This window comes from Sander lucioperca, chromosome 20 (assembly GCF_008315115.2).
Source record: "Sander lucioperca isolate FBNREF2018 chromosome 20, SLUC_FBN_1.2, whole genome shotgun sequence".
NCBI classification, from domain to species: Eukaryota; Metazoa; Chordata; class Actinopteri; order Perciformes; family Percidae; genus Sander; species Sander lucioperca.
Window position 1 is genome coordinate 2,665,873 of NC_050192.1, and position 22,314 is coordinate 2,688,186.

Genomic DNA, 22,314 nt, shown 5'->3' on the forward strand with positions numbered 1-22,314 from the left:
GGATTAGCTGGTACTTTGGCAGCTGTTTGTCCTCTTCAGGTCCTATTGCTTATAACTTTTCAGTGTTTGTTTAGAAAAAAAGTGATTCCTTCAAACCTCACTCTGTATCTCAATATTTTAAGTGCAGTGATGTCTCACTTTTTCAATTACATAAATTTAGTTTGTGTTCAGGTACCACTTTAAAAATCTCATAAATTGTCTTTGAAAAACCTGCAGATAGTCAAAGTGGGGGCTGGTTTTAACCATCTAGATGCCACACATTTGTGGAGTATTTAAGATATACTTGATTGACACAAACAATCACACATATAACATCTTGTTACCTCTAATTCTTTCATATCCTCGTTTAATCTTGAAAATATTGCATTTATCAATCGGTGAGAAAAAGGACACTACAGTAGTAACAAGTTATGGGACAACAGACTGGATCACCCATAAAAATGACATGAACTTCAATAGACTTTTACCTAAACAGCATTTCAAAATAAAACTCACTCATACATATTTGTTTTAGTATAGTGACTACAGTAGATTATATGGTACAGTATTTTTAACAATTTGATGTGGTCTTTTTGAAAGGATCCTTCTGGAGACGGTTGCTCTTCTAGAGTTTGGTATCTGCTAACTGCAACAACAAAAAAAGAGTTGTAAAAGTTATGAAGTAAGAAAAAGCAAAGCATAACTGCTACAATACACAAGACACACATACTTATATCTTCTCCAATAAAAGTGTCTTGTGTTGCATAACCTTTTAGTTTAAAGTAGGGGTCTTCAACCTTTTTTAAGCCAAGGACCCCTTAACTGAAAGAGAGATGGAGCAGGGACCCCCTACTACATATATTGTATAAAATGGAAGTTGCATATTAAATGGCCTACAATAACGTGTAGGGCTGCCTAACGCCTTTTATACATACCTTTTTTGCATAGAATACTACGCTTTTAAAATAGCCTAATTGTTGGCACATACCTGTGGCACAGTAAATCCTCAGGATGAACTGTATCTGTGGATGGTGACTACCTTACCTATAGGCCAGTAGGCCTGTCCACAGTGGGGATTTATATTTGCTAAAATATATTATATTTGATTAAAAAAAATTGTAATGTCAAATATTAACAATAATTTGGAGGCCTCCCCTGCACTGACTCTGAGGACCCCCTAGGGGTTGTTGAAGTTCCCTGGTTTAAAGACATAAATTGTCCCCATATACCCATCTTAGATATCGTTGCTGTCCGGCAAAAACCTTGTATGTGCAAAACCGTTGGACGTTCAGACTAATTTGAAAAAAATTTATCGAGCTATTTTTGTCAGGTGAAATCACCTCATCTGTTTATATTTCATGTGCGACTGCCATGAAATCTGCTGTGGATATTCATGGTTCCCATTGGATGAGTTCTATTTTTTTATGTGTTGGGATTTGATTATAATTTCACAATCAAGTGTTCAATATGACATGGTTATTCCATGCATAGAAAGGAAATACAAATTACATTTCCATTAGTAAATTGTTTATTTCTGTGATTTGTTTTTTATTTAGGCATTTTAAATCTTCCATACTTATCTAAATGTGGTAAGGGAATGAAACTTTTGATTATCCCCCCATGACCTTTCTTCTAGTTCCACCCTGAGGCTAAACCTGAACTCCATAACTCATGACCAGACTCAAAAAGAATAGATTATTATTATTTTTTTTTTTTTACAGTTTTCACCGGTGATCCAGAATTAAAATCTGCTGAATTTAGCAGACAGTTGTTCTGCTTGGGGTGGAGATGTGTTAACATTCTGAGTTTGATTTTAATCGTTTTTTAATCTGCGGAAAATTCAGATGAAGAATTCTGCGTCCGTAGATTTATTGTGTCCCTGCTCATGACCATAAGAAAATACAAGTTGTTAGTATGCTTCTCTGTCTGTGCAACACTTTTGTACTGTGGGTCATAATGAACATTAAGAAAGGCTTCCAGAGACCAAAAGTACTAGTATACTAGCTATCCATACAGCTTCTTTAACATGTATCCACTACATGTTAAAGAAGCTCACTTAATTGACATTTTCTTCTTAAATCTAGACTGAAATCCCACCTCTACTCATTATACTATAGCTAGTCTATATCCATGATGTTCCACTTCCGTGGTGGCTGCGGTGCCACAGGAAATTCCGCCGGATGCATGTAAATTCGCTGATGTCCGTTTCCTTTCGCATTATTTGTGTTGTAATTTTAAACTCCGGTGGATTTATTTTTTTTTTATTATTTTTTTTAGATCAACTTTTTATTGTTTTTTTTGTTTTTTTTTAAAATTTTATGCCGACATTCAGAACAGAAACAGAAACTACAAACTGAACAAGAACTCTCGCCCACCCCCCTACCCTCTGCGGTCTCGAGGAAGAAAAAAACAAAAACGGTCACTCTCCTAGTCACTGTCGCACCCTGCCTAGTCGCTCTCCTCCCGTTCTTGTGGCGCTGAGGTCACCAGGCCCGATATTTGTGCTGCCGCACTTTCCCATAGGCTGATAGTTGATGATTTGGCTTTGTTAATCCTTGCTGTAGAGAGCTTGAGCATAACTATGTCCAGAAAGTATGCCAACCACTATTTAATACAAAGCGAGTAGGGGGAGAGCCAGCGCTGAACTATCATTTTCTTAGTTGCAGTACTCTGGTGGATTTCTGAGGACTATGGTTAACTGCTCCTCAGATCTCTGCAGGGTAAATCCAGACAGCTAGCTAGACTATCTGTCCAATCTCAGTTTTCTCTCGCACGACTATTTTACTGCGGCTCCGTGCGAAGCTTAGCACCGCCCATGACGATTGTGATTGGTTTAAAGAAATGCCAATAAACCAGAGCACTTTTTCTCCCATCCCAGAATGCTGTGTGGACTAGCCAGACCCTCCTCCGCTCCGCAGCGTGTCGATAGTCTGGCAAAGCGAGACTATACTACAGCCAACCATAACACACCATGCTTTCTGCGTCCTTCACAAACATACCTTTTCACTTATTGTCTTATGTTGCTGGTTTTGTGTTGTTTATTGCTATTCAGTTGTTTTGTTGCTGTCTGTTATTTCTGTGTTACTTTAATTGTAGTGCACTGAGACCATGTCTAATGGTGATTTTACACTTTAAATAAATTTGATTGATTGATTGGTTGATTTATTGAGAAGCCCAGTATAGAAAGGATAATATAAATAGTTTCCCTTACCACCCGGCCTTTACTTTTGTCCTTGTGTTTTTCAAGCACATGCAGCATGGCGTCGTGAAGGGTCGGGTAGAACATGGAGGTCCCAATCTCGTCATCGAAGAACGTACAGCTGCGTAGTTTCTCCAGGACGCACGCTGTCAACACATGAGAAGCATGTTTTCACAGGCAGTAGTATTCACCTGATGTTCAGTGTACATGTGTCCTCATCAGTGGTGGAAGAAGTATTCACATCCTTTACTCAAGTAAAAGTACTAATATCACACTGTGAAAAACTCTGTTACAAGTTAAAAGTCCTGCATTGAAAACAGTACTTCAGCAAAGATATGTAAGTATCATCAGGAAAATGTACTTAAAGTATTGCAATTTAAATTTCTCAATGTAAAAAAATCCTCACATTTTAGAAACTGGTAACGATCCAAAAAGTTCTGTCAATCAACTAAGTGATTAATCAGCTAATCATTTTCAGGCCTGCATATTCAGTGGTGGAATGTAACTAAGTACATTTACTCAAGTACTGTGCTTAAGTACAAATGTTAAGGTACTAGTACTTTTCTTCTCATGCCACTTTCTACTTCTACTCCGCTACATTTCAGAGAGAAATATAGTACTTTTCACCCCACTACATTCATCTGACAGCATTAGTTACTTTACAGATTACTGCACACAAAAGACATGTAGTTTGTAAAAAGTTTATTATAAATTAAACTACCCAACAATATAGAGGCCTGGATCGTTTCCAGTTTTCAAAACGTGAGGATTTTTCTGCATTGAGTACTTTTACATTTAATACTTTAAGTACATTTTCCTGATGATACTTACATACTTTTACTGAAGTACCATTTTCAATGCAGAACTTTTACTTGTAACAGAGTATTTTTACAGTGTGGTATTGGTACTTTTACTTAAGTAAAGGATCCGAATACTTCTTCCACCACTGTATATATTGTTAGGTAGTTTAACACATTGTATTTTCTAAACTACATGTGTTTTGTGTGCAAAAAGCTTAATGTGTAAAGTAACTAGTAACTAAAGCTGTAACAGATGAATGTAGTGGAGTAAAAAGTACAATGTTTCTCTCTGAGATGTAGCGGAGTAGAAGTAGAAAAGTGGCATGAAAAGAAAAGACTCAAGTAAAGTACAAGTACCTCAACATTTGAACTTAAGTACAGTACTGGAGTAAATATACTTGATAAATTTCCACCGCTGGTCCTCGTCACTGACTCTATTGGATTTTGTCCTTTTAAGAATAAAACTCACCGTCACAAGAAACAACATAAACGTCCACATCAACACGGAGGTAGTCTGTGAGTGTCTGCGGAAAATACAGTGAGTTTAAAATAAGAAATAATCCCACGTGTGTTAGTATATGAAGTATAGAATTACACATGCAGCCGATGAGTGATAATTGGCTTTACGTTAAGGCAGATTGCCAGTGTTCCCCACTTATTTGTGATGTTTTTTTTGCATACAGTGGATTTTCAATTCCCTTTTGACCATCTTGGTATGGCAGGGTGGATAAGATAAGATAAGATAAGATAAGCCTTTATTGTCTCCTATAGGAAAAATTCATCTTGGGCATTGGGAAACCAAATGGCGACACATTGCGCATAAACACACAATAAACATACAGTTAACCTACATAGAAACATAATCATACATTATCTCATCCAATGCTTCAATAGACACACTGGACACCCCCCCCCCACACACACACACACACACACACACACACACCTTTCCTCACAGTCACAGAAGAACAGAAGATAACCCACAACACATCCTCCCCCTTATATTGCACTTCATTTGATAATGATTGCACATTTCCCGTTAACTCATGCTGTGGTCAATAACTTCTGAATTGCACAATGCCCAATTGCATAATATCATATCAAATATGACATGGGGTTTTGTCTCATGGCAGGTTCATGTTAAGGTCTTTGTAAAACAAGTTTATTTTTTCTGTCCCAGGTTGTTATTGCTGTATAGTATTCACCATATTCTTATATATTATATCTTTGTATTACATCCATTCCTTTTTTCATTTGATGTTCTGAACAACAACTTAAAGGTCTTTCCCAAGAAAAATCTGCTGCAGAGGAAGCGATGTCTTTTACTCATCCAGTTTTGATTTATTTGGAATAAACTAAATCATTTCTGCCAATAAACACACCGTCTGCATCAACAGAATGTTAGTCTTGGAGGGAAATGTGTCTTTTTGTAATTTATACATCTATTGCATGCACAAAAAAATGATATACCACACTAAAAGAGAAGAAGAAGAAATCCATAAAAGCATAATAGGGGGCTGTTTAAGCTTTAGCATGTGGGCACCCCCTGAATGACTTGTTACCGTTTTGAGTCCCTTCAGAGCAGAGCTGTCCAGGAAGGAGACAGCAGAGAAGTCCAGCACCAGACTGTGGAGGTCCACTCTGGGAACATTGATGTTAGCAGTAAGCTCGGTGCTCCAATCCAACCGGAACGGAAATTCCTTGGAGTCAGAGGGCAGATCCAACTCCTCCACATTCATGCAAAACTCATCAGTCATCTGGTGTAGTAAATCCCTCACGCCTCTCTGTTTGAAAGATGTAGGAAAGTAAGGCTTAAAGCTTTTTGAAGGAATATGTTGAAGCACTCACTGGTGCAGTGCTTTCTAGTATATTAAAGGGTAACTTCAGTTTTTTTTCAACCTGGACCTTATTTTTCGGTTTTTGTGTCTATGTGACTGATGGGAACAACAATCTTTGACATTGGTCCAGTATTAATCGAGATCGCTGTAGTCGGCAGTCTGCAAAACAAGCTACAATGTAAGTTAACAGGGCAATTGCCCACCTTCAATTTACGTCCACAAAAAGTGCTGTTTTTGCCGCTGACAGGCTCAGATTGTTATTCTAAGTGTCTGACAACATTATGGAAAGGATTCCTACAGAGGTTGACCTTTCTGTTAAATAGTAAGATCCTTTTTTTAAACATAAAAACATCCGCAAAATAGTATTGCTTAACCCACCAGACTCCATGTAAATAAACAGTAATTTTATCATCGTAAAACACACTTCATTCAAAGTCAACAGAAACTAAATTAAAAATCAAAAGCCATTTTGGTTCGTCTTTCCACTTTGCCAACAATCATCACTCTGGTTTGGTTGAACTAAACACATAATTCACCCATTTACATGTGCAAAATATGCTTTCTCTACACACGCTAAAGGTACTGTTTAATTAAATGGATAGTGGGTTTCGCGATAGCGATCTCGGAGCGGTTTCTGGTAGAACAAAAAGGATTTTACTCTTTTAAAAAAAGTTCTATTTCTGTAGGGATCCTTTCCATAATGTTGTCAGACACTTAGAAGAACAATCTGAGCCTGCCAAAAAAAGCACTTTTAATGGATGCAATTTATGATGCCCATTAACCCTATAGGGTTACAATGCAGCCTGCTTCGCGGTTACAGCGTTGTCGTTGTCGTTGTTCCCATTAGTCACTTACACACAAAAACATAGGCAAATAGGGTCCAGGTTGAAAAAAACGGTAGGTCTCACCTCTGCAATGGCATCATCCTTTTTCTGCAACAGTTTCTTGATTTTCCTCAGAGCCTTGTTCCTCTTCCTCAAAACCCTCAGAGGGTTAAATCCAACCTGGAACAACCACATGTAGGCATTATTTTCACAACATATTGACGCAGAGGATGGAGAAGATGTGTCGTAGGCTACATACAGCTTCTACAAGCTTGTCCCTGAAGAACTCAATGTTGGCGAAGAAAATAGGCGATGGTATCCTGAAGATTTTTACTCCCTTTGGTTCCAATATCTGAGAAGGGAAGCATTATGATAAAACAAATGGCATTCAGAAGGATATCTCAAACTGAAACCATTCAACAGTGTTTACCGTGTTTATTTGTTTTCATTGAACATACTTACATGCAGGTAATCTTTGCGATCTCTGTAGAGGTCGGTCCCTGGGATGTTCACCAAGACGGAACAGCGGGGGCTAAAAAAGACATAAAGAGGTTCTTGGCCACACTACTCGCATTTTTCAGATTAAAAAATATATACATTTTTATATACACTGTGACTCAATTACTGACTTTAAAAACAGACTTAAAACATATCTCTTCAAGATGGCTTATGGACTGACTGACTGACTTTTATTTATTTTTTATTTTTTATTTTTATTTTTATTTTTATTTTTATTTTTATTTTTATTTTTATTTTTTGTATATTTTTATATTTTTATTTTTTATTTTATGAGATGACTATAATTTTAACGATGTTTGATGATTGTTTGTGAAGTGACCTTGGGTGTCAGTAAAGGCGCTTTAAATAAAATGTATTATATTATTATATTATTTTACTTTATCTGACTTTCTCATAAAAGACGCTAAAAGGGAACATCAGTCAAAGATAAGACAAGTATTTGCACATTAAATATCAGAGATCTACAGTAGCTGATATTTAATGTGGTTGGATCACGGGAACCAAAAGTGTGGGGGGTGGCAAATGGGCAAACTGCAGTGTTTTTTACTCCACCCAAAAAAAAACATTTATCATCCAAAACTTTTTTCTAAATTAAATCCCAAACAGATTGTGTCCAGTAGAGTCTAGTTGAGGTGGACCATGCCGTGGAAATTATCGCCATTGGTGTTTTTTGAGCTTGACCCAGACTAGGGACTAAAAGTCAGGATACCTTGACCTCTGCTGCTTAGATTTTGACCATTTCTTTTTTTCCATCTCCATCTGTGTATTCAGGGTTTTTCCTGCATAGAGGATTTTTTTGGTGCCCCCATCCCGAAAGAGATTTTAGCCAGCCCCAAAGGAAAATCCCCACTACCAAGAATTGAGAATAAAAATTACGATTCAAATCCTCTCTGAATGTATTTTAGAGCAATTTGCCAAACAACCGTTAAACAAGCGGAACATGAACTTGAATATGAATATGCAAACTGTCGTGTGTAGTCCCCCCCCGCCAAGACCCATTCTGAGTCAGGATAAACTCTGGTATTGTTAGTCCCCAACTTTATGGAAGTGCACTACACTAAATGGCTGGAGTGCCTCTTTAAAGGGACAAACAGATTTCCACTGCTCTATGTTGCATAATTACTGTAAATTAAATTCAATGAATTACTATATTTGGGGTGTTGACATGATTTTTCAGCCACTACAGTAAAATCCATTATCATGTCATTACAATTGAGTCCTGAAGACAACAGTGAGCAGCTCCACCCCCAAGCCCAGCGCCAGACCAAGATCCAGTCCCAGCAGGATGGCGCCCAGACACGTTCCCACCCACACCACCTGCAGACAAACACCAGACGGGTCAACCACTGAGAGAGAATAGACTGGGCCAAGTAAATAAGCACGTAAACAGGGTGCGATATTCCGTGGGGGATGCGTGTGATTTCCCGCTTTCTGGTCTACATATCCCTGCATCTGCTGAATTATTTTGTATCCCCGGTGGGGACAAAATGCATTCCCTCAAAGTGATCAATGCTACTTCACCAATAGACCATTATATACCTAAAATAGAGGCATTTTAAACTAAGTAGCGCTGTAACATGAACAGTCTACAGTGTGATAGAACGATAAAATCCAAGCGGCAGTTGCTGGTTGTATTTAGCCGCTCCAGAGCTCCGGGACGCCGGCTACCAGCAGCAGTTGTTTAGCTGCCAACAGGTGACCGTGAGCCGGGTACAGGCACCACCAGATGACGGTCCTTTCGGGGTCCATGGTAGTGGAGTTTAGCCAGAAAAAGTGAGTGTCATGGGGCGATGACAGTTCAGGCTTATTGTTTACAACAGATTGTGCTAAATTAACTGTGAGATTATTTTCCATTGAATATTGAAGTTCATATTGAAGTGATTTGGCATGCCTGGCCGAGTGGCACTATATTCATGGAATTGAAAGGGGGATTTAATTCTTGCATGTTTTGTTGTGCATGATAAAAAAGCATCCCCCCCCCTCTGCTTTTTTCTAAAATCGCACCCTGCACGTAAATACTGTACATCTTAGTTTTGGCAGAGAGACATTTGGAACACTTACACATTCTGGTTTGTCTCTCCTCCACAGGTACAGGATTTCTCTGAACTGCATCAGCATGCCCTTCAGGTTGACGATGACCAGGGCACCCAGGACAGACTGGAGTCAAGTCAAATGTTAAGGGCAGGTGTATAAAAAATAAACAGACTTTTAGACCTATAGATGTACACAACTGAGTAGGGATAAAACTAATGATAATTTGCATTGTGGATTAATCTGTTGATTATTTTCTTTATTGATGGATTAATTATTTGGTCTATAAAATGTCAGAAAATGGTGAAAAATGTGGATCAGTGTTCCTAAAGCCCGAGAGAACGTCCTCAAATGTCTTGTTTTGTCCACAACTCAAAGATATTCAGTTTACTGTCACAGAGGAGAGAAGAAACTAGAACGTATTCACATTTAACAAGCTGGAATCAGAGAATTTTGACTCAAACCGATTGTTATTAGAATAGTTGACGATTGATTTAATAGTTGACAACTAACTAACCAGGGGTCTTCAACGTTTTTTAGGCCAAGGACCCCTTAGCTGAAAGAGAGAGTGAGCAGGGACCACCAACTACAAATATTGTATAAAAATGTAGTTGCATATTAAACTGGAACAGATGAAAATGGATATAATATATTATTTAAACATTATTATTTTTTTAATGTTAAACATACACGAGGAAGGCAAAGTAAGTCATTAAGCTTTAAGGTAAACCGTATCTGTGGATGGCTACCATAATGTCTACCTTACTTAGTAAGCGTATCATCAGTGTTGTGTAAATTGTGTTGTTTTTTTTTGTACGAATAGGCCGATTCATCTTTGCTTATAATATGTTGGATTAATGGTAATGTATATTTTCAGACATATTTTAAAATAACAAACAAAACAAACCTTCAAATAATATACAGTATATCAAACAATAATTTGGCAGTCCCCCTGCAGTAACTCTGAGGACCCCCTAGGGGTCACGGACCCTCTGTTAGAGATCTTTGGATTAATCAAATTAATCTTTGCAGCTCTACAAGTGAGTTTACTCCGATTTACGACGTGACAGAAAAGTTTGAAATCCTCTCTCCATATGAGGAACATGAAACAAAACAAATGTAGTATTATGGACCTACATAATACAGCTAAATAAATACAAAAGGGTTTGTCATACAGCTAAATACATGAATAAATGGTGTTTCATTCATTGACTGTAAAATATATGTCATATCTGGGTAAATTCAACGAAAACTACTTTTCCCATAATCCTTTGTTTGGATGTGACTTGTAATATATTTTCTGACTGGGTAATCTAAGCCAATCAGAGATCACTAGGTTGGGAAATGGGAAAAACGAGGAAGTCTGAGACGACATGTAGCCTTAATACATCCATGCATGTAGCATGTAGACTCCCTGAGAGCATGCAGCACGTTAGAGTAGCCTACTTCTAAAGTATTGGCACAAGTATCATTTTGCAGCTAACAGTCCTGTGCAACTCGCAGTTTGGTAACTTGTTATCCTGTAGTTTTTAAGTGAAGTCAGGGCAGGCAGGTTAGCCACGTTTGCTGTTTCCACTAGCTTTGTAAAAGTGTTAAAGTGCTCATATTATGCTCATTTTCAGGTTCATAATTGTAATTTGAGATTGTATTGTTTAATTTTCAAAAAACACCATATTTTTGTTGTACTGCACATTGCTGCAGATCCTCTTTTCACCCTCTGTCAGGTCTCTGTTTTAGCTACAGAGTGAGACCTCACAACTTCTGTAAGATCTTTGTTGTCAGTCGCACATGCGCAGTAGCTAGGTAAGGATTACATGAGCTAGCTAGCTGTTTCTGCAACTTCGGCCTGTACAAGGCAGGATTAGCCGGGAGACTTCTTCTAAACAAGGGCGCACTTCCAACTTTGTGTGGAATACCTGCAGAGCAGGGACATGTAAGTAGTTCTATACAACTTATTTTGTAGATTAGGGTGAATTTGTGTGTGTTGTAGCAGTGTTTTGCCATTGAGAACGAGCTAGCATGCTAACGGTTAGCCCCCTAGGCCCCTTGTCTCAGCTAGTCACGTAGAAAGCCGTGCAGATTTTGAACAGCTCACCAGGAGACTGAAGGCAGGACAAATTCAGAAACCGTATCTCACTCAAAACAGCATGGATGTTTTTTTTTTTCAAAGTTTGTATGCGTGTGGAAGCACCAGAGACACGAAATAACACCCCAAATCCCAGAAAAAGTGTTTTTTTTTCATAATATCGGCACTTTAAGTGTTAACTGTAAAACGTAAAACGTGGAGTTTAAGCTAGCACCGTCGGGAGGGACAGTCGGCTGTAAACGCCAGCCGCAGCTTTCACCCGGGAGAGACGAGGACTTCGCTGGAGGACAGTGCTATTAGCCGCTGTGGCTACAGCCTTGTGAGGAGGGACTCCGCCGCCGGACCTGGTTGCCACACAGACGGGTTGCCTGCTGAACCTTGCCTGCAGCTGTCTCAGTGGATCGGATGCGTGAGTAACAGAGGTGTTTCTATCAGACACAGTGTGTGTCTCAGCTCATTAAACAATGAGGAGTTGTTTCTTCATCTGTGCAGCCACTTGAGGGCCCCAATGGTTAAAAACCCAAGCACTTGGTATTATTCTGAACATTTAAAAAGGTTGAACTGGTTAAACCCCCAATTAAAATTCCATTGACTGGTAATTGTTTTAAAATATATTTCAATGTTAAAGTGAACTGTTTAATATTTGATAAGCTAACGTCATCTGAAGCATTGGTTAACTCTGGTGTGTTTTTGTGAGAGAAAAGAGTTTAATTTTAAAGGGTACCTACGTGAAATTTAACTCTACAGTAGAGAGCCGAAGTCACGCCCTTCTACTTCCGGTCCATGGGACCTATCTTTCGAAAAAATATGAATGGGAGTGAACGGGGAGAGGCAAATTATTTTTTGATCCCGTTTGAATTGAGCCATGGATTACAAACTAGCTAGCGAGCAAGCCGAGCATCAAGCTAGGTGACGTAAATTGTGGGAGACGAGAGATGTAGTTCACTGAGCGGTTTCACACAAAACTAAGTGGTCACACGACAAACCTACGGCTAACTGAGACTTTCTTCGGTTGAAAAAATATCTTTTAAATTGACGAACATCATATTTGTAATCCATGGGTCAATTCAAACGGGATCAAAAAATAATTTGCCTCTTCCCGTTCATATTTTTTCCGAATTAAGGTCCCATGAGGTCCACCGGAAGGGGAGGGACTCTGGCTCTCAATAGTTTCATACTTACGTGAAAAGGGTTAAAGGACATTTGCTTAAAACTCTTTGTAGCTATTACTTTCTTTAAGGGATTTCAAGTGCATTGGCACTGGTTTTGAGTTTTTTTTGGAGACTGTAAAGCAACAGTAAAGACATGTATGTGTAACAAACTGATATCATGAAGAGAAACACATAAGAGAAAATATTCGAATATAACACAGTAAGAGAAAACAGAGTAGTAAAATACATTTTTTTTTGTTATACATTTACTTGGCATTTCATTTTACCAAGGTCTGTAGACATTTAAGATACCTTACATTTGTTTCTGGGGAAATACCAATATAGCTCATAAGTGTGTGAGTTATGTAGTTCCACAGCGGAGGCACCGCTCTATTATTTCTTTATAGTTACTTATACCTAAGATAACATCTACTGGTAAAAGGAGACTTAGTCAACTGCTAAGCACTCAGAATCCTGTTCAGTAAAACATTAGTAACCTCATCTAGTATTAATACTTCCAGCGCCAGGAAGGAAGGGGTTACACAAAGAAAATGACATACATATTGGCGTAAGCCGTTACATTACAGAGGCGAGTCTCACCCTGGGAAGCGGCTCCAGCAGGAAGCCAAGTGCCACAGTTACAATCATCGCCATCATGGCTGAGATCAGCCCTGCTATCTGCATTTGTTAAAAAAAAAAAAAAAAAAAAAAAAAGGTTAATGTTTCATGTCAACATGCCATTGAAGGAAAAAAAAATCACATAAAACCAGATTGTAAAGAGACATTACAATAAATAATTTTGCAGACCTATAAAAGTTTATGACCTAGTCAAAGTAGGATTTGTTTTCTGACCTGTGTCTTGCCTCCCGAGCTCTCCTGCACAGCCGTCCTGGAGAGTGCTGTGCTGGCTGCAAACGACCGGAAGCTTGCCCCAAATATATTGCTTACCCCAAATGCAATTAGCTCCTGGGATGGAACAATGAAAAGTTAAGTTACCTCTCTGGCATTTTTTGATTTAGATTACATTTTTTGGGGCATTTCCGCCATTAATTGATAGGACAGTTGTAGACAGGAAATGGGGAGAGAGGGAGAGGGAAGACGTGCAGCAAAGGGCCGCAGGCTGAGCCTTGGTACATAGATAGGCAAAGTCACTCCCCTTCCGGTGGACCTCATGGGATCTTAATTCGGAAAAAATATGAACGGTAGTGAACAGGGAGAGGCAAATTATTTTTTGATCGCGTTTTAATTGAGCCATGGGTTACAAATATGATGTTCGTCAATTTAAAAGATATTTTTTCAACTGAAGAAAGTTTAGGTTTGTCGTGTGACCACTTAGTTTTGTGTGAAACCGCTCAGTGAACTACATCTCTCTTGATGCTCAACTTGCTCGCTAGCTAGCTAGCTTAGCTTTGTTCCACAACACATGTAACGTTATCTCACCTGATGTGTTTTATCCAGTGAACTGTTTTCAGCAGATAAGCAAAAGAACTAGCAAGATCCGCTGCTCATTTGAGTAACGTTACATCCCAGGTACGATGCACACAGACATCGTAGATTCAACGAGACGTCATCCATGCGACTTTGAAGTGTGTAGTCTTTCTAATTACGCATTTTCACAGTCTTATACTTCAACAGTTTAACAGTTTAACTTGACTTTCTTGACTTGCGGAATTATCTATTAAACTGATGAACATCATATGTGTAATTCATTCATTCAAACCGGACCAACAAATAATTATTATCTCTCCATTGACTCCCGTTCATATTTTTTCGAAAGATAGGTCCATGGAACACAAGTAGAAGGGCGTGACTTTGGCTCTCTATAGACAGGTGCGGTCTGGCATTTTGACCTTCTGATTTTTTTTAAACATTAAACAAAAGACATTTAGGAGTTATTCTTACTTCTGGCCATGGTTGTGCTTGTTAATTTGAGATGCAAAACTTGCACACTTACTCACAGTGAGAAATAATTAGACAGGAGCAAAAAACGCTTGGGTTTCAGAGGATTAATATATATGTAACTCACCTGGTTCCCATCTATGGTGTAATCATGTTTAATAGAGTAGACTTTGGCCACAGAGAAGGCAACAGCAAACCCCACTATGGCTATAGGAAAAGCCTCCACTGCACTCTCCTGGAAGACTTCCATATTGGGTGCAATGGGAGACTCATACCTGAAAGATAATTGTGTTTAGCTGTACATTTATAGGACCTGAACAGTGGTCAAAAGTAGCTAAATATATTTCAAGAACTGTGCTGAAAGGGATAGTTCGGATTTTTTTTTTATTGGGTTGTATGGCGGTTGGCATGGCCCCGCTTTGGAGAAGCAGGCACTGAGTCCCGGGACGGAAGCTAAGCAATGTACTGCTGTGGACGGGGGCAGCAGCTAGACGTGTTTTAGCCACCTAAAAAAAAAAAAGGACTGTGGTGAGTGGTCCTCATTTTAGGTGTCTAAAATACATTTAGCCATAGGTGTAGATTTCAGGTGGGATGTAGGGGATATGTACCCCCCAATATTTAGAAGATGTAGCTTTGTCCTCCTCAAAAAATATGATTGGTTTTGGGTGATTAAGTCCACGTTGTGACGCTTTTTTAAAACTTTTTTATTTAAGAAGGATTTTAAATCCAGTGCTTTTACTTTATAGTGAAGAATTTTTGTACATTGTGGACTTGGTAGTTTACTTTAAGTAAAGGAGTTTCTTCAACCACTGGATCTGAATTACCTGACAAATCAGCAGGCATCTTGATTTTGACCTATAATCTACTGATGACATGTTGAACTTGAAACTTACCCACTAACCATTTTGCCAACAACGTCGACATCATATATCTTCTCGAAGTTGAAGCCATAGGACACGCCACACGCTATGATAGTCTGTGTGACCAGGAAAGACACCAGAGAGACAGACAACTCTCAAATCCCAGTTATCAGAGCTTCCTTGAATGCCACGATAAGTGCAGGTTTTTATAACTGCATTACCACACTAGATGGTGTTAACTAACAATTATACAACAAGTAGATCCGACCAGACAATCTGATTGGTCAACTAGACATTTAGAATGTGCTCAAATAAGCATGACAGCACACCCAGAGCCATTTGAGCACAATTGCTGCATCACTTAAAATATCACTCCGTTATTTCTCTCTGTCATTACGGAGTTGAATTAAAAAACTGTTTAAAAACATTTGTATTCATTTAAGTAATGCAGGAACCACAGGGCAATACACAAAAGCTCTCTAACTAGTATATAAAGTGATTAATCGGATTAAACAACTTATTTGTTTCAATGCTCTGAAGATAACTTTCACTGGATATGTTTGGATCAGTTGTGCCTGTGACGGTGCTATCTAGAAAATAGCTGCTAAATGTGATTTTCGTGGACGTACAGGACCGATTGATAAATTATTCTTTTTCAGCAGATATCTTAGTTACAGCAAGATTGAGCTAGCAAAGCAGTTTTGTGTTTATATTTGCGGTAATTATTCAGTTTGGGAAGTCCCACGATCTCTACAAAGCTAACGTTAGCTTAAGTTGACTGGCAGACTAAACAGGGAGGGACTAGAAAATCGTCTCTGTTGCTTTTTTTTTTATTTTAAGAGTGAATTGCTCCACAATATGAATACAGTTTGATTATAACTTTTATTTTGTTGGTAACCGTTGTATAATTGCAATATTACACGAGAGGGTCTGATTTAATGTCATATTATTCGTCGTTCTAATAATGACGTTAAATCAAACCCTCTCGTGTAATATTGCTTAAATAAACTGTATTATACTTGGGGAAAAGGTTATAATTAGAGTTGGGCATAGTTTTGATTTTAACAATTCTGATACCAATTCCGATTTTTGCTTTGGATTCTGGTTCTTATCGACTCTCAAATTCCATTCTTTGAGGGGTGGACTTGAAACGGGTCATGTGCTTATTTCACAGATAATTTTGTGTTTTGTTTTGATTCAATGGTCATTTACAGTTGTACCGGGCTTTTCAAAGTAAAATGAAGCCACCTTACTGTGCCCCATGGCTGCAACATAACAAGTGCCTGGAAGTACAGTGGCTGGCTGCTACGGAAAAGAAAACTTGCGCCTGTTAAATTTGGAAATGATGATCAGATTCGAAACCAAATTTTCCAAATGATTCCAATTTTTAAAAAAAAACGATTCCATTGGAATCACAATTTTTGAAACAATTCCAAGCTGAAACCGGTTCTCGATGCTCAAACCTAGTAATAATGTAAAGTATGATTTGTAGTTAATAGGATAAACTGTGCAGGAGTAGTATCTTCCCTCACCGTGATAACCTCTATGGGGATGGGGACAGGCAGCTTGGCTTTGTATCTGTCATTCAGCTCCTTCACAATGAACACCACCACCATGATCACTATGGACATCACCAGGTCACAGATGTTTGTTGAGGTGATCTGGACAAATATCTTCTCCAGGGTCTGCGCAAAAGAAGCAAACACACTTTACTTAGCACTTTGAGCATGACTAAAAATGTATTATTTATAGGGCTGTCAATCGATTAAAAAAATGTATCTAATTAATTACATACTCTGTAATTAATTAATCGAAATTAATCACATACATAATTAACGGTGCCTGAACCGATACTTTTTAAGAAAGTAAAAAAAGAAAAGAAAAAAAAAAGGGTATTAAACAACAGTTGGTGACATTAAAGAACGGCTTGTTTATTGCTAAGGCCATATGGTCAAAATTAAATGATTTAATAATAATGTATAACAATAACAATAACTTATTTCACTAGTAAATTGCTGTTGAATGACAAAAACAACCACCAGGTGGGAAATGGACATTTACAATAACTTCAAATGCACCACGAGGCTGTAGTTTACCAGTTTCATTGAACGCACCGTCTGTGTTGTTTTTCCGACGGCTAAAACACAGTCAAACTTCATTCAACTCCATTCAGCGTTAGCTGTCAGCATTGTAACCGTGTTTAATCCAGCTGCTACCTAACGGTAGGCTAACTTTAGTTGCTGTTGAGTATAGTGTTAACTAGCTAGAGGTAGGCTAACGTTAGCTGCTGTTGAGTATAGTGTTAACTAGCTAGAGGTAGGCTAACGTTAGCTGCTGTTGAGGATAGTGTTAACTAGCTAGAGGTAGGCTAACGTTAGCTGCTGTTGAGTATAGTGTTAACTAGCTAGAGGTAGGCTAACGTTAGCTGCTGTTGAGTATAGTGTTAACTAGCTAGAGGTAGGCTAACGTTAGTTGCTGTTGAGTATAGTGTTAACTAGCTAGCGGTAGGCTAACGTTAGTTGCTGTTGAGTATAGTGTTAACTAGCTAGCGGTAGGCTAACGTTAGCTGCTGTTGAGTATAGTGTTAACTAGCGTCACGTGCAGCGGTGTTTGTGTTCCCTGTATCGTCTGTTTCAGAGCACCAGAGAGAAGAGCAGACATATCAGTGGCACCAGATTTCCGTAGCCAGGGTTGGCAGGAAGAAGATTTTTACAAGTAAATGTTCCAATTAATGAAAATATGAAATATAATAATATGAAAATAATGATACAAAAATGATCATTCCCTCCAATATTGTGAATCATATCGCAATTGCAATATCGGTCAAAATAATCGCAATTAGATATTTTCCTCATATCGTGCAGCCCTACTTCCTGGACTTACATATATGAGAGAGAGTGGACCACTGATGCCTGGAACAGTCAATCCTAACACAAACTTGAGCTGGGACACCAGGATGTGGACAGCAGCAGCTGTGGTGAAGCCGGACACCAGAGTGTCGGACAGGTACACAACCATAAAGCCCACCTGCAGAATACCCATTGCCAGCTGCATGGGGCAGAACAATAAAGGAAAAGAAGCTTGATTTGAAAATTCTTCCAAGTATGGTATGGTATAACATGGAGTCAAATCTACCTGGAAAATCCCCATGAGAAAGGTTACAGAGGAGGCCACCAGGACTCTCTGCTGGTCCGGGGTCAGGCCCTCAAAGCCGGTGATGTTGGCCGGGGGTCCATTCTCTGGGACCAGGCGGGTCACCACAGCCCCCACCATCAGGCTCAGGACTGGGAAAGAGCCTGTATGAAGGTGTGTGTGGAGGGGTGGGGAGACACTGTTAAGCCATATGACACCCAATCTTATCTCTTGTCAAAATGATACGATCCGTAACTTTTCCAAACTGGCCTCTTTAAGTTATATGTTTATGCCTGATGACAGAAAACCTGTTTTATTACTTGGAGACAGTTTGTAGAAAAAAAGATGGAGAATAAAAGAGTAAAGAGTTTAGTCCAAAAGTTTTCGAAAAGCAACTGGTTTTCACTCATAGAGAAAATGTATGTGAAAATATTGATAGTGACTAAGCATTGCATGACATACCTACAGATATGTGTCTTGAAGAACCGAGGAAGAAGTATGTCAGCATGGGGAAGAAAGCTGTGTAGAGGCCATAGCTCGGAGGCAGCGAGGCCAGCAGAGAGAAGGCCAGTCCTGAGTGGGACCACAACAAAACAACAAACACGGAATTAAGTTTTCAATAATAATGGACATTTTGAAAATATCTTTGAAAAAAAAACTAATTGAACAAACAAAAAACCTATTTTTCTGCCACAAATAATGAGAAAACATTTTAAAAATGGCTGCTAAGTTGCTAAAATAAGCTAATTCTGTGGCTAAATTTGCTCATTCTTGTTTTTTAATGTCAATATTAAAATAGATTGAAACTTCTGGTAGATAACATTTGGTACCGACATACATTTGACTACAACAAAAAGTATGTAAGCATGCTAACTGTTCATCGTAGTTTTGTGTGTTAGTATGCTAACTTTTGCTAATTAGCACAAAAGAGCTGAGGCTGATAGGAATAATTAGTTCTGCAGGTATAAACCAAAGTGTTGAACAAATGGAAAATTGGACCTACAGGGAGACTTTAAGGAAAAATGAAGGGATTACCACTTCATTCTCAGGGAGCATGAGTTTATGTACCACATTTAAGTTCATGTCAATCCATCCAATAGTTTTGAGGATATTTCAGCAACTGATTGACCAACTAGCATTGCTAAAAATACCCCAGTTAAGTGTTCACGGTTTATGGAAAAAGGTTTTCAGATACAATCTTAGGGCCACAGAACAGAGCCAACAAGTTCCCATGAGTTTGGGGAATCATATCAGAAGAATAAATAACCAGTGTAGTTGGCTATCAAACAACTATACTACACATCAGTAGTAATATGACAAAGAATAATAGCCAATAAGCAGCACCAACCCAAATATTGATCCCTATTGGTTTTGACCGGTGCCAAATGCCACCTGAGTTTGGGAACCAATAGAAAACAATACTTTTTCACAATTATACTTTAGATAATATAACTGTTTTTCTATGTAACACTTTTTCAATTACCAGTATCTTAATACAGTTTGTAGTTATTACTATGTTCTTTTATTTAGCACCTTTGTTTTTAATGCCTTATTTTGTATTTAGTAGATGCTCATAATGATTTTACAAGTGTGTTAAGGCTTACTTGTCGCTACTATGCATTTGTTCTTTCTTCTGCTGTTGCAACTTTTTTATTTCCTTGTGTGGGAACAATAAAATGTTATCTTAAGCCAAATCTCTCAAATGCATTAGTTATTTTAGTTGCTGTTACAAGCAGCCGTATGAGAGGTATACGTACATACTGTCAAAAATGAGAACAAATAAATTCAAATTTAAAAAAAAGGGAAACCCTAAATGGGAGAAAGAATCTGATCGCACATTCAGTGCCAAATTCATACTTACAAATTACATTAATATGTGGTGTTATTTACATTTTTAGGCAATATTCTTTGACAATGCCAATAACGTGATGACCATACAGTAGATGCACATACTGTATAAGTCAGTGTCGAAAGTTTTCATATGGAAGTATGGCCACAATATTTCCCCAAGACGGACTCGGCCTCTCTCCGTCCTGCTCCTCACCTTGCATAATGGCCACCAGTCCAGTGCTGATCCCAGACACCACATCACCCAGCAGCCACTCTCTAACTCTGTAGATCCGCATCCAGCCGATGATGGGCAGAAGAGAGAGCACTGCATTCTTGGCACGTTTTGAATCGCAGCTGGATTTAACGGAAATAAAAAAAGCTCTTGCACTTTGTCTACTAAAGTTTGCAACTTCAAAGAATTTGCCTTTCATCAAAACCTCTATCATAATCAGACACTTATTTTGCAGCAGATTTCAAATCAAGAGTGCAAGTTATTAAGTCATATCAAAGACAGTTATCTCTAAACAACCGGGGTTCACTTACGTCAGATACTCTTTCATATGGTCCAGGATGGTTTTGCGCTGTCTGTAGATTTTCTCATGGTCTTCAGCAAAACTGTCCTCAGAGTACACAGGTCTGGCCACCGCATATTGTTTCCTCAAAGTCACCATCCTCACACCTCAGGTGTCTGAGGAATCCCAGTATGTGAAAAGTTCTGGAGAAAGATTCCTAAAAGAACCTTTGCCCATTGCTTTCCTGTGTGGTGCTATGGACTATGTTTATCTTATCTGAGATCAATATCATCACTATGTCACTTTTATCTAAGCTCTGTTCAATCATTAACACAGATTTATGATTCATTGTCTTGATATGCAATTTTTTTTGTATTAGAAGTTTGCCTTCAGAATGATCTAAGTGTGCAAATCCATTCATCACAACTTCAAATGCATTAACTGAGCTTTACTTTTCACACAATGATTACATAGAAAGCACAGTTTATCAATGAAGGAAAAGGAAATATGTTTCTGTTGTGTGCGCTCAATCACTCCAGTCAAATGAAAAGGGACATTCCACGTTGGTTGCCTAAAGTCTGTCAAAAAAAGAAGCAGTAGCCGTTTTCTCATATGAACTCCGGACAACGTCCGACGAATCAGGTGCGTTGTACGAAGTTTCCCTTTCACACATGATTACACCGCTGTAACGTAGCCGGTTTGCCCTTATCGACAGGGCCGACACCAAAATCGTCAGACAAATTCAAGGAACGAACAGAGACTTGGGAGCTGGCAGGGTAAAGTCCGTTTAATGTCGTTCTCACATACAGCTCCTCTGGGTACTGTCTGGAATCAATGTGCCTGATTCTGCACTATTATATATTTTTTAAATGACTACAGGTCTGTGTCATTTTCTGATGTGCTGTGTGGAAAAGGGAGGTCATTAATGAGGAGTTTTCTGTTTCTTTTATAGCATAGCAACATTTTGAGCTTGCATTTGCTTTTTTTGGTGCTTGTGTCTCCTGTTCTCAGATCTGGGCTTTTCGTTTCTTATGATGCATCAAAACAATATAGTACTACCATTTCTAGTACGACCAGTGTCACAGTGCAGTCGTAGTCCCTATATGGTTTACTTTAAGGTTACTGTTAATATGGTCCCATATTCTAAAAAGTGAGATGTATTTTTCTATTATAAAGCAGGTCTTAGTGCTATATAAAGATTTAAATTTAATGTGAAAGTATGAAATTGCTCAATTCACACAGCCCGTATTCAGAAACTGTGCCTTTAAACGAGCCGTCAGGACTTCTGTATGGTTGTGATGTCACAACTATACTATATATAGGTAGAAAGTGCCGTTACGGTCATTCCCCAGCTGCAATAAAGAGTGCAGATGTGGAAGACCCAGAAACACTGACCAATCAGAGCCGATTGGGCTTTTTCAGGAGAAGGGGTCTTAAAGAGACAGGCGCTAAAACGGAGCGTTTCAGAAAGAGGGTGAATACAGGTATATTCAGACGGATAGTATGAGAAAAACAATGTGTTTTTTGAACATTAAAGCAGGGATGTAGCATTGCGGATATCTGCAAGGAGGGTGTTCCAGAGGGATGGGCCGCAACACTAAAGGCTCTGTCTCCGGAGCCTATGGTTGACTGATGAAAGCCCTTGCATTTACAG

The 22,314-nt window shown here is 38.7% G+C and overlaps 1 protein-coding gene and 1 long non-coding RNA gene across 2 annotated transcripts; one reads left to right on the forward strand and one right to left on the reverse strand.

Moving 5' to 3' along the window:
* Positions 1–329: 329 nt before the first annotated feature.
* LOC116054594 (chloride anion exchanger-like) lies at positions 330–20,920 on the reverse strand. The gene is made up of 19 exons (XM_031306216.2): positions 20,692–20,920; positions 20,363–20,502; positions 18,781–18,891; positions 18,322–18,482; positions 18,070–18,234; positions 16,719–16,871; positions 15,220–15,302; positions 14,454–14,601; positions 13,280–13,393; positions 13,028–13,105; positions 9,221–9,316; positions 8,370–8,476; positions 7,103–7,172; positions 6,900–6,992; positions 6,725–6,820; positions 5,541–5,762; positions 4,448–4,502; positions 3,191–3,324; positions 330–625 (listed from the first exon to the last, which is right to left on the reverse strand). The coding sequence occupies exons 1-19, from the start codon at positions 20,817–20,819 to the stop codon at positions 605–607; spliced, it is 2,175 nt and encodes a 724-aa protein (XP_031162076.2). The 5' UTR covers positions 20,820–20,920; the 3' UTR covers positions 330–604.
* LOC118493996 lies at positions 11,675–18,921 on the forward strand. The gene is made up of 2 exons (XR_004896054.1): positions 11,675–11,685; positions 18,787–18,921. It is a non-coding gene; the product is annotated as an uncharacterized LOC118493996 (long non-coding RNA).
* Positions 20,921–22,314: the final 1,394 nt, after the last annotated feature.